At 40.9% G+C, this 14644-nt stretch overlaps 1 protein-coding gene across 1 annotated transcript in view; it reads right to left on the bottom strand.

The window, feature by feature from the left end:
• Window positions 1–14644, bottom strand: part of TTLL5 (tubulin tyrosine ligase like 5) — a 128378-nt gene that overhangs the window by 76724 nt on the left and 37010 nt on the right. The window contains exons 15-22 of the mRNA XM_074149099.1: window positions 12236–12277; window positions 9104–9217; window positions 8633–8724; window positions 7971–8033; window positions 7001–7039; window positions 5905–6050; window positions 4520–4832; window positions 1562–1679 (exon numbers count right to left, since the gene is read on the bottom strand). Coding sequence (XP_074005200.1) covers window positions 1562–1679; window positions 4520–4832; window positions 5905–6050; window positions 7001–7039; window positions 7971–8033; window positions 8633–8724; window positions 9104–9217; window positions 12236–12277 — 927 coding nt within the window. The remainder of the gene's footprint in view (window positions 1–1561; window positions 1680–4519; window positions 4833–5904; window positions 6051–7000; window positions 7040–7970; window positions 8034–8632; window positions 8725–9103; window positions 9218–12235; window positions 12278–14644) is intronic.

Genomic DNA, 14644 nt, shown 5'->3' with positions numbered 1-14644 from the left:
TAACTAAACACACTGTCCTGAGAAAATGAGCTGATAACTGGCAGGCAAAAGCATTCCGGAAGATGCATTTTTAATATAGCCCTACAAACCTAAGGCGGGGGGAGAAGAACGATGGTGTGCCTTGCCTGAGGTGGATCAGAATTGGGAACACTTGATGAGTGTTTGTCTGAAAAGCATGGCAGACAAAGAAAACCCAAAAAAACCAAGCAGCAAAAAGCAGCAACACTACATAATTACCTGGAAAGTCCAATACTTTAGGAGAACATTTCCAATAAACAATCTGCAATGTGTTAAAGGTGGCCTGTGATGAAGCGTACTGAAGACATAAAACTCTCCCAGCGCTATCAGAGGGATGGGGATGTTGGTCAGATATCCCCACTACAGTGACATAGCCCCATTTCATCACTTTTCATGTATGTATACTATTGCCACAGCCTCTCCACAGCAAACAATGCCTACATCTACAGCCATGAAACTCCAATCCCCCACCACGTCTGTTTGACCTCTGGTGGGGGAAACATGGCAAGGCAGATCCTCAGGCAAGATGCATCCTGTTGGTGTTTTGAGCCCTTTCTGTCTCCCCTCTGGATTTGCTTTTGGTTAGGAGCTCTGGTAATGCATAAATGAGCAGCCTCACAGCCAAACTATTGGATTTCACAGCTCGCCTCTCACTGTCATTACTCCAGGCTGGTTTGATCTGTTATTTTAAACATTATTTTTCACAGTACAGCAGACAAAGTGACTCTCAAAAAGCCAGTTTTAATTTCCACTTGGAAAGAGCAGAAGTAACATTTTCCACTGAGTCGACTGATTATTCTTGACACACAATTTTATCTCTGAACTGCACTGGCTGTTTCCCTGCAACATGCATTCAGCAAGAATATATTTGGATTTTCAGAAAGCTCAAGAGCCTACTGTACAAAGCTCTTTTAGGAAGGCTTGTGAGGGGATCTGGGCTTGCTGTACTCTTTAAAACATATATACATCAAATATAGGGCCTTAAAATACTGCCTAGAAAAACTCCTTAAAAAAACAAAACAAAACTAAACACCTATGCTAGAAAGTAACTTTCTCTTCTCAATAGCTTTTACTCTTTTCCCCTCTATCTAGAATGCAAGGAAGATTCCTAAGCTCAGGTGCCTGCAAAGAGTAAAACAGTACCTAGGAAAAAAAGCTTAACTGGGTACCTGTTCTATTTGAGTAGATGTGTACTTTAACGCAGCAGAAATCAGATACTGCCAAGTAATCTTAAAGAATTTTAGACAGAAGAATTCAAAAGCAGGTAAGCTCAGAGATCAGTGAAGGAGGACCAGTGAAAGATCTCAGAAGCTTGAATGTCAGCCACGCTCTAGTCATTAAGAGACGCTTAACTCTGTCGCTGCTCAGATGTCAGTCATCAGTCCTACCTTGTATGTGTATTACAAATACAGCACTGGCAGCTGGACAAAAATAGATTACTATAATCAGTTGGGCTTCAGTTCTTCCAAGGATGGGAACTGACCTCAAAATTCTCAAGGCAGATTTCAGCTTGGCTTCTCGGTCTGGCCAATGCAAAGCTTACCATTTGCTCATCCTCTTTGGCAGCCCAGGCAGGATTCTGGATCTGGTCACCAGCCTCCATCAGTCGCAGCTGAACATGCTGTAGATAGGCAGAGAAAGCCCTGCGAGCTTGCACTTTGCTGTGGACCAAGAGAATCAGTCAGCTGTCTTCAGAGTAGTAATGAGAAGAGTTACAGAAGTCAGGCACAGCTTATGGACTGAAGTACTGTCAGCAAGAACCTCCTAGGTGCACAAATATTAAAGCTCAAGGGAAGGACCACTTCACCCCACCAGTACTTTCAAGGAGACCTTCAGTTCACCAAGATGGGGTACGTTTTGCAGGAGATAGAGAGCGTCTGCTGCATTTTGTACGTTCTAAGATCATCTCTAAAAATTGAATGCTTTCCTTGCCTTTTCACAGCCTCAGCTACTCTCCTCCAAAAGACAGTAACATGAACATCAGCAAAACTGTGTATTTTTAAACCAGATTCAAGGCTCTATTGGGCCTTTGTCTTCGCAAGCATTTTGAACACCACAACAACAGAGCACAAAATAAACAAACGGCTTGGTACTGTTGCCAGGGTTATAACAAAGGCTCTGCAATTCCCATTGGAAATGAAAGAATTAAATCTGTGAAAGTGAGCTCTTCCCCTGCTGGCCCAAGGACACAAACCAAACTTCATTGAGCAAGGCACCACTGAAGAATGAAAGAACATCAGCAAAATCTGCTGTGCAGCTGGCTGAACATGTTGGGAAGCTGGGAGCACGAACTGAGGAGAGGATTGGAAGGGACACATCGCTTCTCATTCCCTCACAATGGTAGTCACTCTAGCGCATGCATCTGTTGTGATATAAATTGCTGAAAGCTTTGCCTAATTCTGTTCATTGTCATCTTGGCCTAAACCCTCTTCTACGAGGAAGAATGGAGACTGGGAGAGCAAAATGTTGGCGTTTTCCCCCACAGTCACTACAAGCTGTCCCTTGAACTGCCAAGCATGATTTCTCTTCTCCTCTCCTATACCAGTACTGCAATAACTAAAATGTGATAAAAATACCTGGTTACAATTCCTGTCTTCCAGTGAACTCCAGAATGCACAGCAGGCCTTTAACACCTCTGTATGCTGCTAGTCACCACACCTATCTTCTCTTCCCAATTAGTGTGGAACATCAGAACATTGAGCCCCCAACTAAGAACTAGTTCTCTATACATCGGGCCATCACATATCAGAAAAGGCTTTCCCCTGAGGGCTCTCTAGGGCTGCCAGGTTTGTTTTAGGTGTAACTTAAACTGATCTCATGACCAGAACTTCAAGCTTTGTGTTGGTAGGAATTAAGGACCCTCCGTTATCAACATCAGCACAGTAACACGATTCCTTGCCTGCACCTGATAGTTCTGTGACTACAAAATGGGAAAAATGGCAAATGAAAGCAGGTCCTTGTATAACATGGCCTCTCCTCCAGTGTGTAGAATACTGAAGCCAGAGGCCTTAAATGCAGGAACAAGTAACTCCCTTTCCTTTTTACTTCCTTGAGAATGGCGCAGTTGGGGGAATGTTTCATTTGACTGTCACCTCTTCACCAATAATACACAATGTGCAGAAGGCAGAGAAATTGTCTCATCAGGCTGACTAAAGGAGAGGGAGAAGTCCTACTACTTATAAAAACTGACTGGAACAGGCCTGGTTTCTTTTGGATGAAAGTTTCATTACTTCAGCTCCTCTGCCTGTTGACTCCACAAGCAAAGCTTTCATCAATGGCAGATCAGATGAGGCCAAGCCCAGCACAATTCTGGAAGATGAGGTCACCGCAAGCCTTACACACTTCAGTGGGGAATCCCAACAGTACTGGGTGCTGAGCAAGATTCTGCCAGGAACACCAAGCAGAGCTTAGGTTCTTGGCAGGAGTCAGTTCTATATATAGGTAGATGACAGCATTATTATGTTCATCCTCAAAACAGGTTTCAGAATCTTCCCTGTCACAACAGCAAATGTCGTTGCCACAAGACAACATCAGAACAATCCCCAAATCCATTTGATGATTCATAAACCCTCTTAGAAACTAAACTAAGAAAACAAGAATAAGGAACAATTATTTTCTCTGCCTTTGGACATTTTCCACAGAAAACATAATGCTGCTTTTTATCTAGAAGATGTAAAAATCCTCCTACACAGATATATATGATCACTCGTTCTTTTTGCCATTCCTGTCCATCAGCAAATAGACAATTTTACTACCCACACTTAAGGGGAGGATCAAGCTTCTTAAACATCTAGTAGGTCTGTCATTGGTGTATTTCTATACAATCACCTCCAGCACCTCTCTTTTTTTCAAGTGAGCCATGCATCAGAACACAGTCTGCTCCACACTGTCACACAACAGCAGGCAGTGAGATATTTCAGTAACTTGTCACTCTCAAATCTTGCTGTCAGGAGGTGATGACCTTGAGCAGAGATTATCAGTAGAGGTAAAAATTCTATCACCAAAAATAAAAGCACAAAAGTGAGAAAACTAATTTTATGGAGAGGCAGCACTGAGGTATTCCTATCCAACCTCTCTTGGATAGTTTAACATTTGTTTATACACACTTCTTTGGAATTGCAAAGAATGAAAAGACAAATTTTAGAACTCAATAGCAGGCATCCTGCACTAAGACAGAGAGACATTGTAGAAGCCTGAGTTGACCAAAGAACAGTTTACATCAGCAGATCAAAGAACAGCAATGTAAACTATGGCTTATGCTTTACACCGATCCAACAGATCAGGCTTTTCGGTAAACTGTCAGTCTTTGCAACTATCTCCCTTCTGTGCCAACTAGCTGTTAAGGCAGCCCACAGTCAGACAAAAACCCAGCCCCTTTCCGTAGGGTCCTCTTGTCTCCTCACACTCATTCATAACGTCGCACTAAGTGTACATCCTCCATATTTTAACCAATATTAGCTGCTAGGCAAAACTCAAGGCAAAATATGCAGAAATATCTCACCTCAGGTTTCCATGCTTTTGAAGAATCTGCAGCAAGTTAAACTGAGATTCTGAGTCTGTTCTTTGAAGAAATGGCTCTCCTCCATCTCCAGTTTTCTTGTCAAGCTTTTTTGGCAATTTCTCCTTACAAGTAGTTTTCACCAAGTCAGAGCGCTTTGGCTTGCTTTTCACCTGAGTGTCCAAAAGAGAGCCAACAGTTCTATCTAGCTCTTCATCTTCATCTCCATCCACCTCCTCTTCCTCCTCACCTTCTGTGTCTGACTTGACCGACAGCTTTCTTGGGTCTGATGTCCCTGTAGTAGAGGAGAAATCACCTATGCTGGTTAAGGAAAAAAAAAAAAAAAAGAAGTGGGGAAGACTGGCCTGCTATTTATACCCTTTGATTTACTTCTGAACTCTTTTCTGCTAGAAGGACAGAACACCCATTTTAGGATAGCATCTTAAGGATCACTGCCCTTTATTTGTCTTTCTGCTTGTGTATCAAACACTTGTGAAGCCCATTTTCCCAATATCAGAGAAAACAGAACAAGATTCTTGTCTTAACTTTACAAATAAAAAAAATAAAAATCAAAGAAACAAAAGCATTTTTCTGTATTTTATCCTGATTCTTTTATATATACTGACATATACACACTCATACTTGATGTATATACTCATTTTTTGTATTTTCATGTCAGAAAGACCAAAGCTATGAAATCTAGACTTCCACATGTGCCAATAAAGATCATATACCTTAATATAGTACGAAAAATCATTTTATAACATGCAATCTCTCCCACTGCAGTCTGTATCACATAGCTACTAGAAGGAGTTTAGATAGTGGCCTCAGGAACAGCCACTTAACAGATCAGAACAGCCACAGATCAGATCACTTATCCTTACAGAGAACCATTCACCTCTGTAGCCTTTTAAGCTTCTCCCACAGCAGCTTGGATAAGGATTTCTCTCTTTCCAAAAGCTTAGAGTAACTGCTGTGTAGGAGGACCAGCCTGGAAGGTCCTAAGTTTTCATCTTTCAGTGAAAAGCTGGGGGGCTATAGAAGCACACATACTGTTGAATTCTTAAGGCAGCCAAAAATTCTTGTACCCAAAACACAACCACAAGATCATCTTCGAGAAAATATTGATTACTTTTAGTCATATACATGGGGATGTGGAATGGTAGGAATGAAATTCTAGGCACCAGAAGGCAGGGAGCTCAGAAGAGGAAGGGAGTGAAAACCATTAACACTTGAAATTAAAACTATGAAATGAAAGCTTCAACCTGTGAATCCTTTTAGGAACTACAAAGGCCAGAACCAACCCCATTCACACACATTTCAAATGAAAAAGTCCTTGCTTGCTTTGTTTTGACTAGCTGCTCATCTAAGACTCTAGCCATGCGTACCTGATGATCTTGTCCGTGACGCTCTAGCCTTGCCATGACATCGCTGGCGCTTCCGTAACTCCAGTGAAACAAGCTTTCGCTCATAAAAAAGAGCATGAGAGCCTACAGCTTCCAGCCTCGTATCCAGCCTTCCATTAAAACCTGCTCTGGGAAGCATAATACAGAGACATCCTCAATCTCCCTTTATACTTCTCTCCCTGATGATACAAGAGACTTAAGAGATTAAATTTCTTCAAGAACCACTTTTCCTGACACAGGGAAGAAATATTTATGGTCAGTCTAACTTTGCTCAATTTAAAGCCTGCAAACATTTGAAGGGAGTCTTGCAAGTACTTTACAGAACATCAACTCTCAATGTCCCAAAACGCACTTATCCAGTGTCATGTTTTCATGACTGAGCAGCATCTGTCCATCATGCAGCAGCTCAAGGCACAATTAATAGGGAAAACTGAATTGCAAGATTACAGAACGATGGAGGGCAGTGGGAAGACAGCACATGGACCTGAGTCCAGTTTTCTGAACCTTTTATGAAGACCACTTGTTCTTCACTGTTTGGTCAGAGATAAGAATTTTAACACAATCTGAGTGAAAAATGACAACCTTTCTACAAGTTCTGCCTAAACCAAGGGAGAAAGAGCCCTGCCAGATTCCTTTAAGGAGGCAAACATAACTTTCTGCCACTGCACAAAGACCCAGCAAAGTGCTCTGTATGATATAAGTGGGAACATCCACCAAAAGTTCCTGCTGGTCCACTTATCTTTCAGGTATAGCAAAGTGAATATATGGGTAAGAGTCTAAAACCCTCATGCATTACAGGATCTTTTGAGAGAGCTCAATGATGCAGCTTATCAATATGGTAGGAATGCCAAAGTAGAAAGCCTAAGAGGAGCAATTTTAAGGTCCAATCCAACAAAAGTTAAGCTCTTCACATGCTGGAATACTCTTTGCTGCTCAATGTATTTACTCTTCTAAAACTAGTTTGACGGATTTCAGGTATAAAAGGTGTTGACCCAGGACTTGGAAGATGAAGCTGTGAAAATATAAATTTAGATTAAAACCTACAAAGTACAAACTATTTTATTAAGAAGTCACTTACCGGGATCTCCCAGTGATGAAGTCGCCTTTCATCTTGTCCCTATAAAGGGAAAAAACAGCAATAATTACCTTCCATTCAGGATCATCGACCGGATTAAAAAGCCTCCAAAGTCTTTCATATGTACAATGAAAAGGCAACTTTACAGAATTCCTTGTGAGTTCTATCTTAAAGGAGAAAAGAAAGGCTCTGAAAGGAAATCTGAGCAGCTGTACTACAATTGGTGCTTGCATCTGTCTGGCTTACATTGGAGGTGTCATTTGAAGCTACCCTCTAGACATCCCTGAAAGTACACAGCAAAAAAAAATAAAAATTGTACAGTGTTGATGCAGGAAGACCTTCTGTAAGTACTATCTCCTCAGTCAGCAACCTTACCCTTACTCTGTAGGTACTTTATTGTGGATTTCAAATTCGGATAAAAACCAAAACATTGAGAAGGAACAGTATTAAACATACAGTGAAAGCTACTGCATACAGCTCTCAATGGAAGTTCAGCTGGCAACATGAACCATCATTTCCACCCAAGCACAACACAGAGACATCAAATTACACACACACAGAGGTCAAAAGATAGAGATACCAAACATTCAGAGTAAATTTCAGTGTTTAGTTTACATGAGGACAAGCTCTAACATGACTTTAAATTTGAAACAAAAGGTAAACATGGACCACAATAATCCCTTCACAAGGAAAGCTAGGTGCTCAAAGGTTTTTTCATGTCTATAGTCATGTTTTTACTTCAATGACTCCCATGCCTTTTGTGTATTGTCCTTTTTGCCCCTGAATTCAGAAGCACAACACATAAAAACATGAGAAACTTCCACAGTCACTGGCACACTAGAGAAGAGGCATGCAACTGTTACTACCCCTGTTAATCACAGACCACTGTTTACAATATTGGATAAGTGAGGAATCAATCCTTTTCATGCCTTTTGTGCTCTTTGCCTCCCTCCCAAATAGAAAAGCTTTCTACCTGTCCTGAAACAGATGTGTAGCCAGCATGTAGTTCATTGATGTCTTGTGCTCTAAAAAGGATCTAGAAAAACAAAATACAGAATGTATAGAGTTCGACACAATGAAAGGCAGCATAATACAGAAATAAACGACCTATAAAGAACATCCCAGAAGTGGATTGAGACAATATGCTGTATCATAACAGAAGAGAGGAAAGGATAAGAGCTATCACTTCTCAGCTGAAGTTCCTGGTGAAGCAAGATGCAAAGAAATATTACAGACTGCAAAAATTAGAAAAGTGTAATACCAAATCAGTCACAGGATGAGTCCTATATTGTGTTTATGGCCTAATGACAGAGTACACAGTATGCACAGCTGTAGGATGTAAAAGCAGATAGCAGGAACAGATTATCTGAAGTGAGGACATTTTTATTCTGACAGAAAAGCAACATCAGAAACAATGCTTGACAGCCTTCCATGAGGTGCAGTTAGGCAAAGCAGCAGCAGCTGAAAACAAGGGATCAGAAAAAAGCATCCTCAACACTAAAATAAACTCTACCAAAACCTTCGATATGTGTCTTTCTGATTGCTAAGCTGGTCTACATATACCTAACAGAGAATATCCCTCAACAGAGAGCATCAGTGCAACACTGAGCCATCCTATTGGATTCTTATTCTTACCCATAAAGGTCCCATGTTAATGGTGTAGGGAATATCCGAATGAAACCTCCTCTCCGTTCATTCTCCTCTCTCACTCGACGAAGAACTTTCATCTTGGAATAAAAAGAGGAAAAAAAAGATACCCAGCAAAATAGATATAATGAAAAATGAACCCTAGAAAAAAAATCTAAGTTTCAGAGGACAAGACTATTACTGTCCCAGGAGTGGGCTGGGCATATATTATATCCTTAAGCAATTTCATTTTGCATTTAAATTCTGAAGGAATTTATTGCTGCTTGGAGCACATATGTATGCCTGGCATGACTGAGGGCAAGGCAGCACCAGCAATAAAATTCAGCAGTTCCGTTTCAAAAATTATACTACTTCTGTCAAGTTTTTCATACATATATGCACTTGCTCTTTGCTGAACAAATAACCCCATATATTGCATGAAAGCCAAGGTAAATAAGAGATATTAAATAGCTTACTTACCTCCTCTATGGAGAGACCTAGCATAGAGCTGCCTTGCCTTCCTGTTGCTTTTTCCCTCCCTGAGGGCGCAGAGTTTTTAATTTCAGCATCACTGGCAGACAGAGGACGGGTACGCTGTAGAGACAGTGTGAATCCAGATTTTTCCCTGTTCCTCTCTCAACTTACTTTAAAAAAAGTTACATTCAAATTCTAGGATCTCATACCCAGCAGAATCTACACTCCAGAGTACTACAGCCAGAATTCACAATTCCACACTCCAGCTGTTGAGGAATCCACACCCCAGCAGGCACTAAGTGTGAGTATTCACATTCCTAGTTTTAAGCACAGCAGGACTCACGATTCAGGCATCAGTGCTGGTATTTACACCTTCTGGAAAAACACGAGACATACTCGAAAGCACCAAAGCCAGGATTTCATACAGAAAAGTCCTCCCTCAAGGGGGACTAGAGCCACTATTCATATGCACAGGCCCCAAATACACTTGTGGTACAAGTGTACAAATACACCTCAGTGGTACCATGATTCTCTGTTCCACTTGTGTTGCTACAGTAGAAAAACAGAACTGTAATTCACTGATGAGAAACAGTTGCAGGGAAAAAGTGAAAAACTCAGTTCACCACCTGTTACTCTTTTGTTACTATACTGCTAGATCTCAACTTGCTACTTCTCTCACTGTCAGATCTTGTACGTGTACGTAGATACATCATGCAAATTTGCATACATACGCAAATTTTAAAAGTAAGAAAAGAAATATTTGCAGACAGTCTCTCCAAGGTCATTCTTAGCCTGATTGGCAGTCCTGATCAATTCTAATAGAGGACAGGAATTCAAAGTGTCTTCAAATTATCAGAATTATAAAATCTGAAATCTTTGAACATGATCTCAAGTATACTTTAGCTGGTGTTAGGCCCAGTTCAGACAAGCTACTTCTGTAAAATAGAGCATTACAGTCTAGTTGAGAGTCTCCTGCCGTTATACAAAATTCAAATTCTCTTTAGCACTGAGTAAAGAATGCACAGAGAGCCTTCTTCATCTAGAAAGAGAAAAACCATGACAAACTAAGATGGATAAACTCAGCGAAATATCCCATACTGCTCAGACACAAATAAAACTCATGGCAAGATCAGGTTGTATTTTTATTTGTAAGGACTATTGGAATTGAATTCCATTCTGTTGCATTAGAAATTGCAAGCAGCTATTCAGAATCTGCAGATGAAACAATTGCAAAAGCAACAGGCATTGCACTAGAATGGGTTACACTGCAGTGACCGGCAGAGAAAGATCCAAAGAGAAAACAGCCTTAGGAGGTGCCAGCTGAAACATTTTGTTAAGCCCCATAAAAACTGATTAAATAGGAGAAATGAGGCAATCTGGATGAGAAGGTAGGAGACACAAGCATTTGCAGAAGAAATAAAAGCGTCAGTAGTCAAGGTTTGCTTGATGCTGTAAATGACTAAGTTGAAAGGCTTTTAGTCTTTCTTCCTAAGCTTTCCTCCATTTCAAAGGCATAGCTCAACAACTCTGCTTAATAACTTCCTCTAAAAGCTCCTCTTAAAAACTATTTCCTGACACTACCATAACAATCATCATGTGAAATAATATTCTCAAAGAGAATATTACAGGAAATGTTTCATCCTATCAGATGATCTCCTTTGTTAAGGAAATACTTCAATGAAGTCATCTCCATTGTCTCTCGACACAATGGAGCTGATTTCATTGATCGCAAACAGAAAATGTATGCCTATGTATTAGCAGCTCTAGTTCTTATGACAAGTGAAGCTCTGGCTCCTATCTGAGAACAAACTACACCACTGTCAAAATGCTAGAGAAAAACTAACTTTACTAAACTTCCTGAACAAACTTTTTTCCCCCCAGTGTTTCACTGCAGAATTCTCTCTGGCTGTAGCACAGAAACGTCTCCAACTTCACAAAGATCTTGCTTCCTCTTTGACCCAGCTTATCTTTAAAAGTACAGACAAACCCAACCACTTTGTTTTATCTCCAAATTCTGCAAGCATCTCTGGTTCACACATCATGATTCTAACTATACTAAGCACTGACAGCAGTTGGCACAAAGATCCTTCCTATTCTCTATGAAACCTCATTATTCAATACGACTCTTCTCTCAGCTTCAGCTAAACTTAAACAGAATGACATAAACAGCAGTGCATAGAATGAATTAGGTTCTCAAGATGATTCCATCTGTCCTACCTTCCTTCCTGCTGGGAAACCTCAAAAAAACAGGAGAATCACTGCTATTAAGTTCATGCAGGAAGCCCAGCAGCAAAATAATGCCTACCGCATCCCCACACAGCCAGGTGCTTCAAATTGTAAACTAACATTGATTTGTCCATATGGCTTGCAAGGAGGGTGCCAAATACAACATTTAGAAAGATGGATCAGTCTGACTTATGCTAACAGTAGTTCTACATTTTCCCATTATCTTTAATAAATCCTTATCACTGTATTTATTTTTATCCAGTTCACTCTCAAGTTTTTGTAGTTTCCTTCAGATGACTGCCTTATAGAAAATAATTACTTCCCTTATGCGGCCACATGAATTTTGTCAGTACAGATTCACCTGTGTGATCCTTTTCATTCAGACTTATTCCATCCCCTGTAGTAGTACACAAGACAAAAATTCCTCCTCCCTTTTGGTATGACACACCTATTTGCTGCTACTTTCACCAGCTCTTCCTTTTTTTTTGCACTTTCCTTTTCCATGACCTACCAAATCCAGAACACTGTGCTGCCACTGTCTTCATCATTTGATGACCAGAGTGATAACTTTATCTTTAAACATCTATATCCAATTTCTTTAAAATGCATTTCAGAAACACTTGTAGGCTTAAAACTTTGAGGGATTTGACCCAGCTGACCTTGATTCTGAGCACACCTCACCTACTGTTTTTTTAAGGTGCTAGAACAGATGTTAATATTTTTCCAATCTCCGCTCTAGCCACATGGAAACCTATGCTAGTACCTATCCATTTCCTCTTTTCTTGTTGACTTCTCCCCCCACCAGGCTACTTAGCTGCAAAATATATTTTGGGATCAATTACGCCAAAAAGTATTGTACAAGATAACATTTGAAATTGCATCCCTTCTATTGGTGAACTGAAGGGTACTTACCAATCTGGTGTTTGCTGTTTGCAACTGCGCGGACACAGGACGCTACAAGAGACACACAAAGAGAATAAAAACCTTGTGTTCTTCAAGACGCTATCAACCCTGCCCAAGTTGCAGAGGAGTGGTGAGAGCCCTAAAGCAAAAAGTTATAACTGAAGTCCAGATAAATAGCTAAGAGCTTCTACCATCTCAGTTCAGATCTTCTTCATGTTCTCCACAAATGTACCCTGTCCCCATTCCAAACGCTGCACTGATCCTAACCTCAGATGTGCTCAACCATGCAGAATGCATCTGCGCATACACATAATTTTCAAAAGCACACAGAAAAGAGCTCTACAAAATGGATGAATGAACCCAACTTTCATGACCAAAATCCATACTTTGCAAGGTAAGAGTTACCCAGAGGAAAATACTTAATAGCTATGTATTAAAAAGAAACAGATGCTGTCAAGTAGACTTGTTCATAGAAGAGAGGGTAAAAAAAAAAATAGTAAAAATCCTGAACATCCAGAAGTCATTTCATTTAAATATCTCAACAGTATTCCAGTTCTTGTGGAGAAACAAGATTCTATTTAACATCCCAAAACAGGTGTAGAAACATCAGTAGAATGTCAAAATGTACCCTGTATTATTTATCTGGCATCAGACCTCCAAGCAAGACCAGTTTAATGATGGGGTAGGTTCAAAAGAAAACTATTATCAGAGCAGCTTAGACTTTTCTTGCCTTCGGTGGTATTCAGGCTGCCTTCCTGCTCACTCTACAATGCCCAAGAACAGCAAATGGTATAAGAAAGGATTCTCAAGAGACCTATCTATCATTTCTAGCTGTACTGCTGCCAAGTTCTTCTCTACAGTTGGTCTATACAAAACAGGTCGAGGTCCCTTTACTGCTTATGATTAATTGAAAGAGCTCCAACCCAAATCAACAATAAATTACAAAGGAAACAGCTAAATTGTTCTTTTCCCTAGAGGGAGAAATGCTCAGAGAGTAAAACCAAAGAAATTGCACAAGGAACTTGCAGTCCAGTCTGGTGGAACTCAGAAAACAGAATAACTATCTCATGAGCAAGAATGCTGGTATCAGTATTTCTTTCCCAAAAAGCAGCTTTTACAATGATTAAAGATGGCCTACATGAACCATCAAAACTTAAGACATCATGAAGGAGTTAAGAAAAACAAAAGAGGTTCAAAGTACCCTTTGCAATCGAGAATGGGAACAGAAATATCAAAGATCCAATAATTTGAGATAAAACGCATTCAGCAAAGAGCAGGCCAAAATGTTCTTGAACCATGGAAAAATCTATACACCAACTTAGCCATGGGATTTACATTTTAGGCATTAAGGAAAAAACATGCTATAAAACTTTAACGCTGGATTAGAAGCCTGTTCCTGGTAAACACAGGTAAGGGGGACACCTATTGATGATAACTTCTTGACACAGGTGGTGGAGGAACCAACGAGGAGAGGTGCTCTGCTGGACCTCGTGCTGACAAAGAAAGGAGGCCTGGTTGGGGACATGAAGTTTGGGGGTAGCCTTAGCTGCAGTGACCCCGAAATGTTAGAGTTCAGGATCCTGCATGGAAGCAGCAAGGCAAAAAGTAGAATTACAACACTCAACTGCAGGAGACCTGACTTTGGCCTCTTCAAAGACCTACTTTGAGGAATCCTATGGGCTAAGGCTCTAGAAGGAAAGGGGATGCAAGGGGATTAATATTTAAGCACCACTTCCTCCAAGCTCAAGATCAGTGCATCCCTAGGAGCAAGAAACCAGGCAAAGGAGACAGGAAACCTGCATGGACGAGCAGGGAGCTTCTGGAAAAAGTCAGATGGAAGAAGGAAGTTCATAGAATACGGACAAAGGGACTGGCCACGTGGGAGAAGTATAGGAACACTGTCAGAGTATGCAGGGATGCAATGAGGAAGGCTAAGGCCCGCTTGGAATCAAACCTGGCAAGGGATGTCAAGGACAGTAAGAAGGGCTTCAAGTACATCAGCAGTAAAAGGAAGACTAGGGAAAATGTGGGCCCGCTGCTGAATGAAGTAGGTGCCCTGGTGATGGAGGATGCAGAGAAGGCAGAGTTACTGAATGTCTTCTTTGCTTCAGTCTCTACTGCTACAGCCGGCTCCTCAGGAACCCCAGACCCTGGAGGTAGGAGAGAGTGCCTGGAATAAAGAAGACTCTCCCTCAATCGAGCAGGATCAGGTTAGGGATCATGTAAGCAAACTTGACACCCACAAATCCATGGGCCCTGATAGGATCCACCCATGAGTGCTGAGGGAGCTGGCAGATGTTATTATGAAGCCACTTTCCATCATCTTTGAAAGGTCATGGAGAACAGGAGAGGTGCCTGAGGACTGGAGGAAAGCTAGTGTCACGCTGGTCTTCAAAAAGGGCAAGAAGGAGGACCCAG

Source organism: Numenius arquata, chromosome 6 (assembly GCF_964106895.1).
Source record: "Numenius arquata chromosome 6, bNumArq3.hap1.1, whole genome shotgun sequence".
NCBI classification, from domain to species: Eukaryota; Metazoa; Chordata; class Aves; order Charadriiformes; family Scolopacidae; genus Numenius; species Numenius arquata.
Note: the sequence above shows the minus strand (reverse complement) of the source record. Positions and strands in the feature narration are given on the sequence as shown.